The sequence below is a fragment of the Pristis pectinata genome, chromosome 40, assembly GCF_009764475.1.
Source record: "Pristis pectinata isolate sPriPec2 chromosome 40, sPriPec2.1.pri, whole genome shotgun sequence".
Lineage (NCBI taxonomy): Eukaryota > Metazoa > Chordata > Chondrichthyes > Rhinopristiformes > Pristidae > Pristis > Pristis pectinata.
The window spans coordinates 7,032,155-7,047,139 of record NC_067443.1 but is presented as its reverse complement, the minus strand read 5'-3'; the positions used below and the strand labels follow the sequence as shown (position 1 = coordinate 7,047,139).

At 53.4% G+C, this 14,985-nt stretch overlaps 1 protein-coding gene across 4 annotated transcripts; it reads right to left on the bottom strand.

The window, feature by feature from the left end:
* Window positions 1-2,733: 2,733 nt before the first annotated feature.
* On the bottom strand, window positions 2,734-14,985 carry rit1 (Ras-like without CAAX 1). 4 transcript variants are annotated; one of them, XR_007958782.1, is made up of 7 exons: window positions 14,739-14,985; window positions 11,773-11,897; window positions 6,549-6,605; window positions 6,002-6,075; window positions 5,424-5,615; window positions 3,555-4,354; window positions 2,734-3,450 (listed from the first exon to the last, which is right to left on the bottom strand). XR_007958782.1 is itself a non-coding variant. In XM_052045800.1 (6 exons), exons 2-6 carry the CDS (start codon window positions 11,870-11,872, stop codon window positions 4,127-4,129), a joined length of 651 nt encoding a protein of 216 aa, XP_051901760.1. In that variant the 5' UTR covers window positions 11,873-11,897; window positions 14,739-14,985; the 3' UTR covers window positions 2,734-4,126. The 4 variants fall into 4 exon arrangements, 1 of the variants encoding a protein (XP_051901760.1); XR_007958783.1 differs by having other exon boundaries at window positions 3,607-4,354; XR_007958784.1 differs by having other exon boundaries at window positions 3,659-4,354.

Sequence of the window (14,985 nt, the reverse complement as noted above, 5' to 3'; positions counted from 1 at the left end):
ATTAGATCCAGAGTTTTGGTGGTAAAATCCAGAGACACTCCCACATGGTGGGAAAGAGCTAGAACTCTTATAAGTGGCAACCTTTGCTGGATCCATTTTACATGTTCAATAGATTTTTTTACCAAACCAATTTATTGAGGCAGGTACATGGAGTCAGGCCACAAATCCCATTTGAGTAGGCTTGAGGGCCGAGTGGTCTCTTGGGGAGCTGGAGACGCGCCTCTGGTGAGAGGGGTTGCAGAGTAACTGCGTGAGGGAGTTGGATAAACATCACTGAAGATTCTGGGGTGAGAAGCTGTTGTGTGCGTGAGCTGGACTGGACTTCAGTCCCCTCCCATCACTGCCCAGTGACCCCGGGGTTAGAAAAGGGGAATCAACCGGGGTTCCTGCTCCCCCCCATCACTGCCCAGTGACCCCGGGGTTAGAGAGAGGGGGAATCAGGCAGGGTTCCTGCTCCCCATCACTGCCCGGTATGAACTCCACTAATGTTCCCTGTTCAGGCTCTTCCCTCACAGTGACAAACAGCCTCTTGAGTGAACAGCGAAATGCCGGGGAGAATGAGAACGCCACGACAAATCTGTCAACAGGGAATAGAGGTAGGAAGCCAATAACTTGTATTTAGTTGAAGGACAAACTGTTTTGAAGTGTAATCATGTTATTTTGTAAGTGTGGCAATGAGTTTTCACATAAGTGACGTTAATCACCTAGTAATCTAACAGGTAAGTATTAGCCCCAGGACTAGAACTTCCCTCACTGTTTGTGGCGGGGATTCAGCCACTTGGTACCTCATCTGAAAGACTGCACAAGCTATGTTTCAGTGCGCTGTCCCTGTAACAGTGCGGTGCTCCCTCCATGCATGGTGCTCACTTGGCACCAGGCCATTGAATGTAGAACAGTTCAGCATGGGAACAGGCCCTTCAGCCCACCGTGTCTGTGTCGAACACGATGCTAACGTGAACTAAGTCTCTTCTGCCTTCACATGATCTATATCCCTCCATTCCCTGCACATCCATGTGTCTAACAGCCTCTTAAACACAACTCTTGTATCTGCCTCCACCACCACCCCTGGCAGCCCGTTCCAGGCACCCACCGCTCTCTGGGGGGGGGGGGGGGGGGGAAACCTTCCCTGCGTATCTCCCTTAAACTTTCACCCTCTCGCCTTAAATGCGTGATCTCTAGTACTTGACATTTCTACCAGGGGGAGAAGGATACTGGCTGTCTATCTCTGCCTCTCATAATTTTATAAACTTCTATCAGGTCTCCCCTCAGCCTCCGATGCCCCAGAGAAAACAACCCAAGTTTGTCCAACCTCTCCTCGTAGCTCAGACCCTCTAATCCAGGCAGCATCCTGGTGAACCTCCTCTGCACCCTCTCCAAAGCCTCCACACCCTTCCTGTAATTGACCGTGTAGTGCTCCCTCAGCGCTGGTCCTATCATTGCAGGAGGACCTATGATAATTCCACCCTCTCCTTTGGATACAACCCTCCCTCGTCACCATCCCGATTGGGGAACTGGTGCGTTGAGAATGAATTGGATGCGATCCATCGAGTGCCAGTTGTTTGAGTGCTTTTGAAGATATGACAGAGGGATAAACTATATAAAATTATAGATAGAATCTTTTTCCTAGGGTGGACATATCAAACACTAAAGGGCATAGATCGAATGTGAGAGAGAGAAAGTTTAAAGCAGATTTCAGAGGCAGGTTTGTTTTGGCCCCACAGAGGGTGGTAGGTGCCTGGAACAGGCTGCCAGGGGAGGTGGTAGAAGCAGATACGATAGTAGCGTTTATGGGGCATTCAAACAGAGACGTGAACAGGTAGGAGACGGAGGGATACGGACCATGCGCAGGCAGGTGTGTGGTTTACATTGCCACATGATGGGCCGAAGGGCCTGTTCCTGTGCTAGACTGCTCTATGATGACTTAAGATAAACGGAGTTCACTAAATACTCCTTTTGGAGGCCCGTTTGCTGAACTAAGTCAAATTATTGACCTACCTACAAGACCAGGCACGGCAGCACACGGTGATAATGGGACTCGTGCTGGGATCTTTACTGGATCTAGCCATAGATGTAGATAGAAGGGATAAAAACCACCAAAGTGTGCCTGTCACTCGATGATGGATGATGGTCCACACACTGGATGCAAATATGAACACAATAAAATAGGAGCAGAAGTAGGCCACTCGGCCCCTCAAGTCTGTCCCATCACTCAATATGATCATGGCTGATCATACCAGTTCCCCAATCAGGGGATGGTGACAAGGGAGGGTTATACCTGAAGGAGAGGGTGGAATTATCATAGCTCCTTCGGCAATGGTAGGACTAGCGTTGAGGGAGCACGACACGGTCAGTTGTAGAGGGTGTGAAGGCTTTGGAGAGGGTGCAGAAGAGGTTCACCAAGATGCTGCCTCTTCTGTGCCAGTTCCCCATCGCCCTCAATTCCCTGATCTTTCAAAAAAGCTATCAAGCTTCTAATTTAAATACTTCCTATGATCCGGCCTCCACAGGTAGAGAACTCCAGAGGTTCACCACCCTCTGAACAAGCTCCTGGGCACCGAAAAGACCACCCCTTATCTCATTGCTATATCCCCTCACGAGACTCTCCCGTCAGTGGAAACATCTCCAGATCTTCCGTGTTTCGATAAGATTATCCCACACTCCAAAGGATGTAGATCTAATTTCTTTAGCCAGTCGTTACAGGATGTATAGAGATCAAGAACAATAGGTCATAACTGTGACAAATCGTTTTTAATTTGAGGTTTCCTACTTCAAACATAAAAAGTACAGAACAGAATACTGTCAAAACAATGAGACGCCAAGGTTTGGGGATGTGGTGGGGACCACAGATATCAGTCACTATAATGTCAGGTACGCTGAGCTAACCGTGATTTCTCTGGCCGTACATCCAGAGGACTGGTGTTCAGGGGTGAAGATGTTATACCACGGGATATGAAGGCACGGTGAGATTCCACCAAGAGCACTTAAGGGCAATACGTCTGTTTAACGTTTTGTTTGCTGTTTGGGGAGTGCACTGTAGATTTACCAGAATGATCACCGGTCCCCAATTGGAGACATTTCGCAAACTCGGTGTATTCCTAGCAGTTAAAAGGTTAAGCAGTCATTTGGATTTTAATTTTCAAGCTTTTAAGAGAAATGGAGAACGTAGCTTGAGGGAAGCGATTTGTTTTTAAACTAAGCTGGGCTGTCTCAGCCCTGGGAGTGTGTGACAGGACAGTGCCGAGGGAGCTCTGCTCTGTGTTTGACCTGTGCTGTCCCTACTCTCTGAGTGTGTGACGGGACAGTGCAGACAGACCTCAACTCTGTGTTTAACCTGCACTGTCCAGCCCTGGGAGCGTATGATGTGATGGTGTAGATGGAGATTGACCCTGTCTAACCCGTGCTATCCCTGCACTGGGAGTGTGTGACGGGACAGTGTGGAGGGAGCGTCACCTTGTGTCTGACCCTGGGAGTGTGTGACGGGACGGTGTGGCGGGAGCTTCACCCTGTGTCTGACCCTGGGAGTGTGTGACGGGACAGTGTGGAGGGAGCTTCACCCTGTGTCTGACCCCGGGAGTATGTGATGGGACGGTGTGGCGGGAGCTTCACCCTGTGTCTGACCCCGGGAGTGTGTGATGGGACGGTGTGGTGGGAGCTTCACCCTGTGTCTGACCCCGGGAGTGTGTGATGGGACGGTGTGGCGGGAGCTTCACCCTGTGTCTGACCCCGGGAGTGTGTGACAGGACTGTGTAGGGTGAGCTTCACTATGTCTAACCCGTGCTGTCCCTGCCCTGCGGAGGGTGTGATTTCAATGTTATGAGCATTAACAGAAGTGCGATCCGGGGGGGGGGGGGGGGGGGAGGTGTCTGGGCCTTCGAACGACCTGCCTGTTATGGAAGCTGCCTGCTGCGTCAGTTGCTTGGTTAAGACTGGCAAGGGGGCTGCAGATATTGTGGGGGGGTGGGGGGTTTGGGGGGAGATGGACTGAGTACCGGTTCAACCAGATAAGTTGCAGTGACTGGACCCCATAGGCCTCGTGCGTTGAAGAGCAGGAGTCTGGTGGCGGACCGCAGAGGGGTCGTGGCTGCGGTTCCTTCCCCGCGCCCCCCACCCCCGCGACCTCCCCCCCTCATGTCACCGAGTCGCCCTTCTTGCGGAAGGGGCTCTTCAGCCTCCTCCACACACTGTCCTTGTGCCTGACCCTCCGCTCCTGGGCCAGAGCGGCCTTCTCCTTCTGCCTGATCTCCCGCACCATGGAGTGGAACACGTCGTCGATGTAGTACCGCAGGGCGGCCGACGTCTCGAAGAACGGGCAGTTGAACTCGCGCGCCAGAACTGAGCCCTCCTCCTTCGACACCTGTGTTTGGAAGCGGAAGGGGAGCAGTGACTGCAACTGGGGATGGGGGGGCAGGGTGTGGTGGGGAGCCTTACCCCCAGTTAATGTGCCAGTGGGGGGGATTAAATCACTCGACACCATCCTGCTCCACTGAAATAAGTTCGAGTCCTGCCCCCGCTAGCAGAGCCACAGTTATACAGGCCCTTCGGCCCAACTCGTCCATGCTGGCCAAGGTGCCTATCTGTTAAATCCCATTCGCCTGCGTTTGGCACTCATCACTCCAGACCTTTCCGACCCGTGTACCTGTCCAATGTTGTAACTGTACCTGCCTCACCCACTTCCTCTGGCAGCTCCTTCCACACACCCACCACCCTCTGGGTGAAGAAGTTGCCCCTCAGGTCCCCTTTAAATTTTACCCCTCTCACCTTAAACCTGTGTCCTCAAATTTTAGACTCCCCCCACCCCTTGCAACCCTGGGGAAAAAGACAGACCATCTTGTGACCCCCTCCTACCCTGGGGGAAAAATGTGACCATCTTGTGATTTTATACGCCTCTATAACATCACCCCTCAGCCTCGGACACCAACTGTGACGAGAGTCTCTGCCTCCTCCATGTTGTCAGGCAGTGCGTTCCAGATCCCAGCCACCCTCTGGGTGAAAACTTATTTCCTCAGAGCGCCCCTCTGATTCCTCACCTTGACTCAAACCATTCACCTGAGACTTGAGGACAGCTTCTACCCCACAGTGATAAGACAATTGAGCGGTTCCTTTATACAATGAGATGGACTCTGACCTCACAATCTACCTTATTGTGACCTTGCACCTTATTGCCCTGCACTCTCTCTGTAGCTGTGACACTTTACTCTGTGCTGTTATTGTTTTTACCTGTACTACATCAATGCACTCTGTACTAACTCAATGTAACTGCGCTGTGTAATGAATTGACCTGTACGATCAGTATACAAGACAAGTTTTTCACTGTACCTTGGTGCAAGTGACAATAATAAACCAATACCAATCTACTCGAGGGGAGGGGACCCCCCCCCCCCATTCCCCACCATCCCCCCGAACGCCCACGCCGGTGCCTTTACCTGTCGCAGGCTGCCCAGGTCCGACTTGTTCCCCACCAGCACCACGGGGATGTCATAGGTGTGCCGCACCCGGTAGATGAGCTGCTTGAACTCGACGGCCTCCTGGAAGCTGCGGCGGTCCGTGATGGAGTAGCAGATGATGAAGCCCTCTCCTCCCCTCATGTACTGGTCCCTCATGGCCGTGAACTCCGCCTGCCGTCGGCCAGAGCAGAGGACGGTCAGTCTCGCCAGAGGTGGCTGAGAGGGGAGTCTGAGGGGGAGACGGGTCAGATGTCTTCCCCTCCCCACCCCCCAGCCCCATCCTACTGGGTGAAGCGAGCGCTGTGGGAGGGGTGGTACCAAGGGAGCGTTGTGGGCGCAGAAGTGGGTGTCTCCAGGGAGTGCCGTGCACTGTGGGAGGGGCGGCAACGAGGGAGCGCAGTGGGAGGGGGCTCTGCCCAAGGGGCAGCATCAACTCTTTGCAGTCGCTGGGATCTTGGTAGCATCACCTCCCCCGCCTACCCCCACCACACCACCCCATCCCCCCCCGTGCCAGCCCGCGCTGCGCACGCTCCAAGCGGCGCTGCCCCATCACGCACCTGCCCCGCGGTGTCTAGGATATCCAGATGGGCCGACTCGTCGTCGATGCGGACCCTCGTCTTGTAGGCATCCTCTGGGAACAGGGAGGGAATTCTGATCCGTAAAGGAGCTCATCCGGCATCAGTCCGCCTTCTCCCCTGGGACTTTCACTTCCCCCTCCCCTTGCTCGAACCAGCCCCTCCCCATCTCTGTCACCCCCTACACCCCTCCCCGTCTCTGTGACCTCCTCTGGCCCCTCCACCTCTCCCTGTCTCTGTAACCCCCTCCACACCGTCCCATCACACACTCCCGGGGTCAGACACAAAGTGAAGCTCCCTCCACACTGTCCCGTCACACACTCCTGGGGTCAGACACAAAGTGAAGCTCCCTCTGCACCGTCCCATCGCACACTCCTGGGGTCAGACACAGAGTGAAGCTCCCTCTGCACCGTCCCATCGCACACTCCCAGTGCACCTGTTGGACACAGTGTAAAGCTCCCTCTAAAATATAAGGTACAAACTGTTCTTGAGCATCAATCAAATAGTTAAGATTAAGGCATCATCTTACCTATGGTTGGGTCGTGGTAATCCAGGAACCGATGGCTTATGAACTGCATTGTCATGGCTGTAAGAAAGTCACGTGGAACCGTGAGAGGGAGCCACAAGTATCACAACAAGGCACGATCCGGGTGACCAAGGCTGGGTGTGTCTCCACACTGCCTCAACCATATCTGTAGACCAGTGCGGTAAGTGATTTTACCCATTCTACTCGATTACACTTCACACACTACATGCTGTGGGAGTCCAGATATTTCTTTTGCTTGGGAGGGTAGTATTGGGTTCTTGGAGAGGCTTTTGAAATGTAGACTGCAGACCGCCCGATGCGGCTCCCGGTCTAACTAGACTCTGCAGACCGCCCGATGCGGCTCCCAGTCTAACTAGACTCTGCAGACCGCCCGATGCAGTACCCAGATGCCAGTAGACACAAGACAGCCAGTGCCACAAGCTGCCCTGGTAACAGACTATTCACAACCCCACCATAATCGCCCAACAACAGGATAAGTTGGCTGAGAAAATTTCTCAGCCCACTTGCCGTCAGCTGTGGTGACACAGAGCCACGTGTTGAGATGGTTCATTGGTCTGAAAGCACTCCACAAGTATGGTGAAGGCATTGGAGTCACCGGACTAGTAACCCAGAGCCCAAAGTTAATCAGGGACGCAAGTTCAAATCCCACCACGGTAGTTAATAATCAAAAAGTTTAACAGCTGGTCTAATAATGACCACAAAATCTACTTGCTTATTGTTAAGAATCTGTCTCCTGCAGAAAATCTGCATAGAGACACACAAATTACCTCTGCCTTGAAATATTCCAAGACTCTGCTTTGAGGAAATGAGCTCCAAAGACACACGACCCTCAAGAGAAAAAAATTGTCTTAAATGGGTGACCCCTTAAATGGTGACCCCCAGTGCTAGGTTGTCCCACAAGATGAAACCTCCTCCCCGCATCATTTTTAAATTTCACTTGAGGGGTGTGGGCTGAGCCAGCATTTAATTGCCCGAACCTAGTTGTCCCTGAGAAGGTGGCGGTGAGCTGCCTCCTTGAACCGCTGCAGTCCTTGGTGTGGGTACACCCACAGTGCTGTCAGGGAGGGAGTTCCGGGGTTCGGACCCAGCGACAGCAGAGGAATGACGATATATTTCCCAGTCGCGATGGTGTGTGGCTTGGGGGCCAACTCCCGGGGGTGGTGTTCCCCGTGCATTCGCTGCCCTCGTCCTTCCAGCTGGTAGAGGTGGTGGGTTTGGAAGGTGTTGCCAAGACCCTTCAGGACCTTGTATACTTCAGTCAAGTGCCCTCTCACTCCTCCAAGCTCTGGTGTGTATAAGACCCAACCAGCCCTGCCTTGCCAACCTTTTCTTGCAAGACAACCTGCCCTTGCCAGGTTATGGGTCTAGTAAATCTTCTCCAAACTGCTCCCAACCTTCCTTGACTGAGGAGACCAACACTGTACAGTGGCCTACATGAGACTCCAGAGTCCATTTGGTTGACTCTTAAGTGCCTAACACGGTAGCTCAGCAGACGACAATGTTCAGTGTTAATAAGTGGCGATTCTTGTGCTCTCTCCTGCTCTTGAACATTGCCTGTCCTCACCTCTCCAGTTCTGGTGGCTGTGTCTCCAGCAGCCTGGGCTCCTAACCTCTGGAACCCCCTCCCCTTTGAGCTTTTGTTTAGCGGCCCTCTTGACGTGGCTGTGTGTCTGTCTGATAGGACCAGCGTGAAACACTCGTGGATTAATGCAACACGGGAACAGGCCCTTCAGCCCATCTGGTCCATGCCGACCAAGATGCCCATCTAAGCCAGTCCCGTTTGGCCCATATCCCTCTAAGCCTTTCCTATCCATTGCAGTCCTGAGGAAGGGTGTCAGCCTGAAACATTAGAGAAATGGGGGGTATGTGGGAGGGAAGGGTTAGATAGATCTTAGAGCAGGATAAAATGTCTGCACAACATTGTGGGCTGAAGGGCCTGTACTGTGCTGTAGTGTTCTATGAAACATCGACTGTCCATTTCCCTCCATAGATGCTGCCTGACCTGCTGAGTTCCTCCAGCATTTTGTGTGTTGTTTGCTATCCATGTACCTGTCCAAGTGTCTTTTAAATGCTATTATTGTACCTGCCTCAACCACTTCCTCTGGCAGCTCACAAATGCACCACCCTCTGAGTTACCCCCCTTCAAATCCCTTTTGAATCGTTCCCCTCTCACCTTAAACCTCTGTCCCCTAGTTCCCTTTCCCTGGGAAAAAGATTCTGTGGGTTCACCCTATCTGTGCCCCTCAATAAGGTCACCACTCACTCTCCTACGCTCCAAGGAATAAAGTCCCAGCCTGACCAACCACTCCCTATAGTTCGAGGCGCCCTCGAGTCCCGGCAGCGTCCTCATAAATCTGGCTACGTCGATTTGACACGTTGGCGGGGCTGTATGAACTACAGTCACTTTTGAAAATGGGACAATGAGACAATGTGCGGAGAGTCGACCTATTCGTGAGGGATCACTCTCAAAAAAAAGAAAAACTCCTCTCTCCATTGTATGACCGCTTTAGTCGGTTTGCTCCAGTTACCATGGGAACGCTCCGGATTGGGTGGAAGGCGGCAGTCAGATGACATCACCGTCAACCTAATCCCTGTGGGAAAGGCTGGGTTTCCAGAGTGTCGGGGGAGGAGCAAGTGACGAGCCAATTTGTTCGGTGTTGGGGGCAAAGAGCAGAACTTGGCTGGTATGGGTCTGTGTGGTGGGGGGCATTTGGCTTGAAAACCGTCCCACCAACGCAACTGAAAGCAGAGTTTCAACCTTATGGAATGACTGACAGGGCTGGGGTTCCTATTGGGAGGGGAGAGAGACAGAGAAGGTATTTCCACATGGGAGAGTCTGAAATGCTTGTGAATGCTGCTTATCTGCCGCTATGTGCCTGTGATGCTGCTGCAAGTAAGTTTTTCTTTGCACCTGTGCCTACGACAATAGCCTCCAGCTTTGACTTTGAATTGGGGTCAGTTGGTCACAAGCATCTCCAAGAGGAAGTTTAGGAACAACTCCCCTCTGCAGAGCATGCCAAACGTGCTGCCACTGGGAATGGCAGAGGCAAGGAGGGGTTAACATGTTGGGGAGCAAGAGATGGGAAGTAGGGGAAGGAACAGGCTGATCTGGTGCCCAAAGAAAGTTTACTGTCATATGTACAAGTCCGTGTGTGCACAGGTGCAATGAAAAACTTACTTGCAGCAGCATCACAGGCACAGAGCATCAGATACACAACATTCACAAGAAAAACATAAATTAAGATATATTTTTATTAGTCACATGTACAGTGAAATGCATCTTTTTGCGTGGAGTGTTCTGGGGGCAGCCTGCAAGTGTCACCACGCTTCCGGCACCAACATAGCACGCCCACAACTTCCTAACCCGTACGTCTTTGGAAATGTGGGAGGAAACCGGAGCACCTGGAGGAAACCCACGCAGACACACGGGGAGAACGTACAAACCCCTTACAGACAGCAGCCGGAATTGAAACCGGGTCGCTGGCGCTGTAATAGCGTTACGCTAACAGCTATGGAGAAGGAACGCAGTTCGAACCAAAAAAAAAGCAGTGTAACCTAGTCACAGTGCTGCTCTACCGAGGTAGTGATTAGGGATGTGCCGGTTGGTTCAGGAGCAGAATGGTTGCTATTCTTGAACCTGGAAATATATTACTGAACAGAAAAAGAAAGAAAAATTGGTGGTGGGGGGGGGGGGGGGAAGAAACATTGGGAAAGGGCAGCCTTCCTCTGCAGATCTCAAGTCACCCGCAGTGTGGGAATATCTTTGCACGTGTGCGCGCGCACACAGCAGCAAATCGATGAGCTGCCAGCAAGCTGGTCTCATCTGCTGGCCAATAATTTGACCCGCTCCCCTCTGTTGCTACGAGATGGAAGGTTGCCCAGCAACTGCTGTGAATGGAATACCCCCGGTGAGAGGCGAATTGCCCAGCCTCCCACAGGTTGGAAATTAATTAAAGATCCTGCACTTGTTGATGGGATTTATTCCCCAGTCAGTAATTTACAGCCACACAACTTGGCGTTGTTGTGTCTCATTGACTTCTGCCGTGGATCTCCCTAATGTGGGGTGGCGCAGCGGGCACAGCCGCTGCCTCACAGCCCCAGAGACCCGGGTTCGATCCCCACCTCCTGTGTGTGTGTGTGTGCGTGGAGTTTGCACGTTCTCCCTGTGACCGGGTGGGTTTCCCCCGGGTGCTCCAGTTCCCTCCCACATCCCAACGACGTGCGAGGGTCGGTGGGTTAATCGGCCGCTGTGAATCACCCCCCCCAGTGTGTGGGTGAGGGGTGAAATCTGGGGGGAGGATGGGAGTGTGGGGAAGATAAAACGGGATGGGTGCAAGAGGGTGGTTGAGAGTCAGTACAGACTGGTTGGGCCGAAGGGCCTGTTTCCTTCCATGCGATTCTAATGGTTTGGCCCATCGAACGGTGCCTGCTGTTTGGAGACCTTTGCCGTTACCCTCTGTCAACCCCCTCCTCCCCGGAGCCCTGCCTGCCCATCGCTTCTCTGATCTTACCTCACTCCTTCGCCTCTGGGCCAGTCTGACTCTCTCTCTGAAGCACTGAGGGCCAGAATTGGCCAGGGCACCCAAACTGATTCCGAACCAGTGTTACAGAATCGTGTTGCAAGGAAACAGGCCATTCGTGTCCACACTGACCAGTGGGCACCCATCCAGATCAGTTCCATCCTCCAGCACTTGGCCCACAGCCCTCTACAAGTTGATTCAAGTGCTGGTCTAGACAAACACTGCCAGTGACTCTGCCTCCACTGTTCTCCCGGGCAGTGCGTTCCAGGCACTCACCGCTCTCTGGGTGAAGAAGGTCCCCCTCACATTCCCTCTAACTCTCTTCCCCCTTCCCCTAAATCAATGTCCTCTACTTTTATCTGTTGCTGATGTGGGGAGATGTTTCCTGCAGTCTACCCCCAGCTCGCCTCAATCATCTCCCCTCTGAACCCCGTCTGCTCCAGGGAGAACAGCCTCTCCAGTTCCTCCTCATAACTGAGACCCTCCATCCCAGGCAATCTCCTCTGCACCCTCTCCAGTGCGGTGCCCAGAACTGCAGGCAGTGCTCCACCTGAGGTCTGACCAGTGGTTTATGAAGTCGCAGAACTTCTCTGGGGTATCTCCCCTGCCCTGCCACATCAGTGCGGCACCAGGTTTGACGCATGCACCAGACCCCGTCCAGAGGCAGTCCCAGACCAGACACCTACCGCTCTTGCCCACTCCCCCAGCTCCCAGCATCACGATCTTGTACTCCCGGATGCCCCCAGCGCTGCTGGAGCTGGGTCTGTTGGAGGCTGCTGAATCCATGCTTCCCGGGGCTCCCGGTCCAGATCTGTGGGCATGAATCGGGAAGCTCGTCAATGTCTGGCCACTCGTCTGTCCTCAAGCTGCCCAGCATCCCGAGAGTCGTCACTTTGCATCATTCCCGCGCCCCCCCCCCCCCCCCCCCCCCCCACACTTGTAGGTGGACATTAAAAATACCCCACGGTCAACACTTTGACCATGCCCTCTCCCCATTTCTCTTCCTACTTACCTACACCGAGGGCCAATTACATAAGAACATAGGAGCAGGAGGAGGCCATCTGGCCTGTCGAGCCTGCTCTGCCATTCAATAAGATCATGGCTGATCTGGCCGTGGACTCAGCTCCACCTACTTGCCTTTTCCCCATAACCCTTAATTCCCCTACTATGCAAAAATCTATCCAACTGTGTCTTAAGTATATTTAATGAGGTAGCCTCTACTGCTTCCCTGGGCAGAGAATACCACAGATTCACTGTTCTCTGGGAAAGGCAGTTTCTCCTCATCTCCGTCGTAAATCTGCTCCCCCGAATCTTGAGGCTCTGTCCCTGACCCTCACGTCTTTGGGATGTGAGTCACAGTCATACAGCACAGAAACAGGCCCTTCAGCCCAACTCTCCCCTACTGACCAAGATTCTCATCAAAGCCAGTCCCATTTGGCCTGTATCCCTCTGAACCTTTCCTGTCCATGTACCTGTCCAAGTGTCTTTCACACGTAATTGTTCCTGCCACTCGTTCCAGGAGGAGAGCAGCTCCCCTACTGTTGCCTGAACATGCCAAGGAGGAGTAAGAGCAGGCCACTTGGCCCCTCCATCCTGTTCCACCTTTGAATGCAAGGCCTTACATACAAAGGAGCGTTTGTCGGCTCTTGAGAGGGGACCTCATAGAAACATTTCAAATGTTGGAAGGACTGGACAGAGTAGATGTGTCTAAGCTGTTTCCCTTGGTGGGTGAGTCCAGGACTAGAGGGCATAGTCTTAGAATTAAGAGGGTACCCATTTAGAACAGAAATGAGGAGAAATTTCTTTACCCAGAGGGTTGTGGATTTATGGAATCCATTGCCAGGTACAGCTGTGGAGGCCCAATCATTGGGGGTGCTTAAGGAGGAGATTGATAGGTATCTAATTAGTCAGGGTATCAAGGGATATGGGGAAAAGGCTGGGAATTGGGGCTAGATGGGAGAATAGTTTAGCTCATGGTGAAGTGGCGGAGCAGACTTGATGGGCTGAATGGCCTACTTCTGCTCCTTTGTCTTGCGATCTTGTGAATAAGATCATGGCCGATCTGTTTGTATTTGCTCCTGCTCACCCTCGGTAACCTTTCACCCCGTGCCTTAAAAATACTCAATGGCACTTAAACAGGTACATGGATAGGAAAGGTTTAGAGGGATATGGGTCAAACTATGGGACTAGCTTAGTCTTGGTTAGCACGGACAAGTTGGGCCGAAGGGCCTGTTTCCATGCTGTGTAACTCTGCTCTCACTGTCCTTTGAGGAAGAGAGCTCCCAAGACTATCTCAGGGGAGCATTTCACCATCTGTCTGAAATGGGGAACTCATTTTTACTCAGCCCTCTAGATTGTCCCATTGTAGGAAGCTTCCTCTCCACAACAAGCCCTCACCAATCAAGTCCTCTCTCATTCTTCTGAGCTCCAGTGGGCATAAGCCCAGCCCAGCCACCGTCCCCCACGAGACAACCTGCCTGTTCCAACCATTAGTAGGAATGGACACCTCGCTCCCTCTGGAGGGATATACGAGGTTAATGAACCAGTCAAGGAGATAGCACATGACAGGTCTTTCCTCAGGTACTGTCCATGTCCTTGAGGTGTCCCCAAGCACCCTGCAGCTGAGGAAATCCTCCCTAGAGCATCAATGCCCTGGTTGTGATGGAACCAGGGTGAGCGAGGTTCTGCGCAGCGTCTCGCAGGGCCAGGGAGGTGTGATCACAGGCAGGTCGGTGTTGGGGGGTGACGGTCACACGTTGGGGAGAAGAAACCTGCTCTTCAGGTTGGGCAGTGCAGCGATTCCTCGGGGGGGGGGGAACTGAGCTCACAGTGACGGAGGGGTGCAGGGGCCAGGGGCTGGATCACAGAGGCAGGGAGGGGTGCAGGGGCCAGGGGGTGGATCACAGAGGCAGGGAGGGGTGCAGGGGCTGGAGGGAGGAGGGTGGATCATAGAGATGGGGGGGTGAGGGGGTTTAGGGGCTGGATTAGAGATAGGGAGGGGTGTAGAGGGTGGGGGTGGATCACAGATGGGTGCAGGGGCTGATGGGGGGGGGTTAGAGATAGGGAGGGGCACAGGGGCCGGTGGGGGGGGGTTTAGAAATAGGGAGGGATGCAGGGGCCGGATTAGAGATAAGGAGGGGTGCAGGGGCCGGAGGGGGTCACGGAGACGGGGAGGGGAGCAGGGGGTGGGGTACAGGGGCCGGCGTAGGGAGAGGGGGGGGGTGGAGAGGTGGGGATTTACAGAGACCAGTTACCCCGTTGCCGGGACCTGCCCGGGGTCTGTGTCCTCGCCGTCTCTGACCTGCAATGCCTCCGCAGCGTGTGAGTGTGCGGGGTGCGGGGCCCTCCGCCGGGATGCAGGCACTGGGGGAGCCCAGGCCTGGCCCAGCATCACAGGCCCGCTCCGGGGTGGGGTGGCGGGGGGATGGCAGCGGGGGCGGGGGGATGGCAGCGGGGACCGGGCCCTGTTTGACCTGAAGGCTCAATCCGCCCACTTTAAAATGCAACTTCGGCAGTTATATTTAGTAGTTAAACAGCGGGACGATTCTCCTTAAAGGGACCCTGACACTTGTGCAAACCCAAAGCCCCAAAAGTCAACAACAGCAGAAAAAGTTTTACTTGGCAGGAAGTTTGAATTCATCTCAAAAGTTACCTGCAGGGAGCGGGATCACCGATTCCAAGCCATCAAGTTTGCCGGTACTTTCAGCCGAGTGTTTCCTCCGCCTTTCGGGACCCTCTGCCTTTAATCCTCGCCCTTTAAACCCCCTCCCCCTCAAAAACTTTGGGATGAGTTGGTGAGTTTCTCAACTCCTGGCCCACCGCGGGGTCTTAGCGCCTGCCGCGTTAGTGGTGCAGCGTTTGACTCTTCCCTCTCCAGGAAGTCTGTTTATTTTTTTGTG

Excerpts from the sequence above, each read along its gene's own strand:
- rit1 (XM_052045800.1), bottom strand. The coding sequence starts at position 11,872 with ATGGATTCAGCAGCCTCCAACAGACCCAGCTCCAGCAGCGCTGGGGGC. Across the intron at positions 6,606-11,772 it reads TGGGGGAGTGGGCAAGAGCG|CCATGACAATGCAGTTCATA; the intron begins GTAGGTGTCTGG and ends ACTTTCTTACAG. Across the intron at positions 6,076-6,548 it reads TTACCACGACCCAACCATAG|AGGATGCCTACAAGACGAGG; the intron begins GTAAGATGATGC and ends CCCTGTTCCCAG.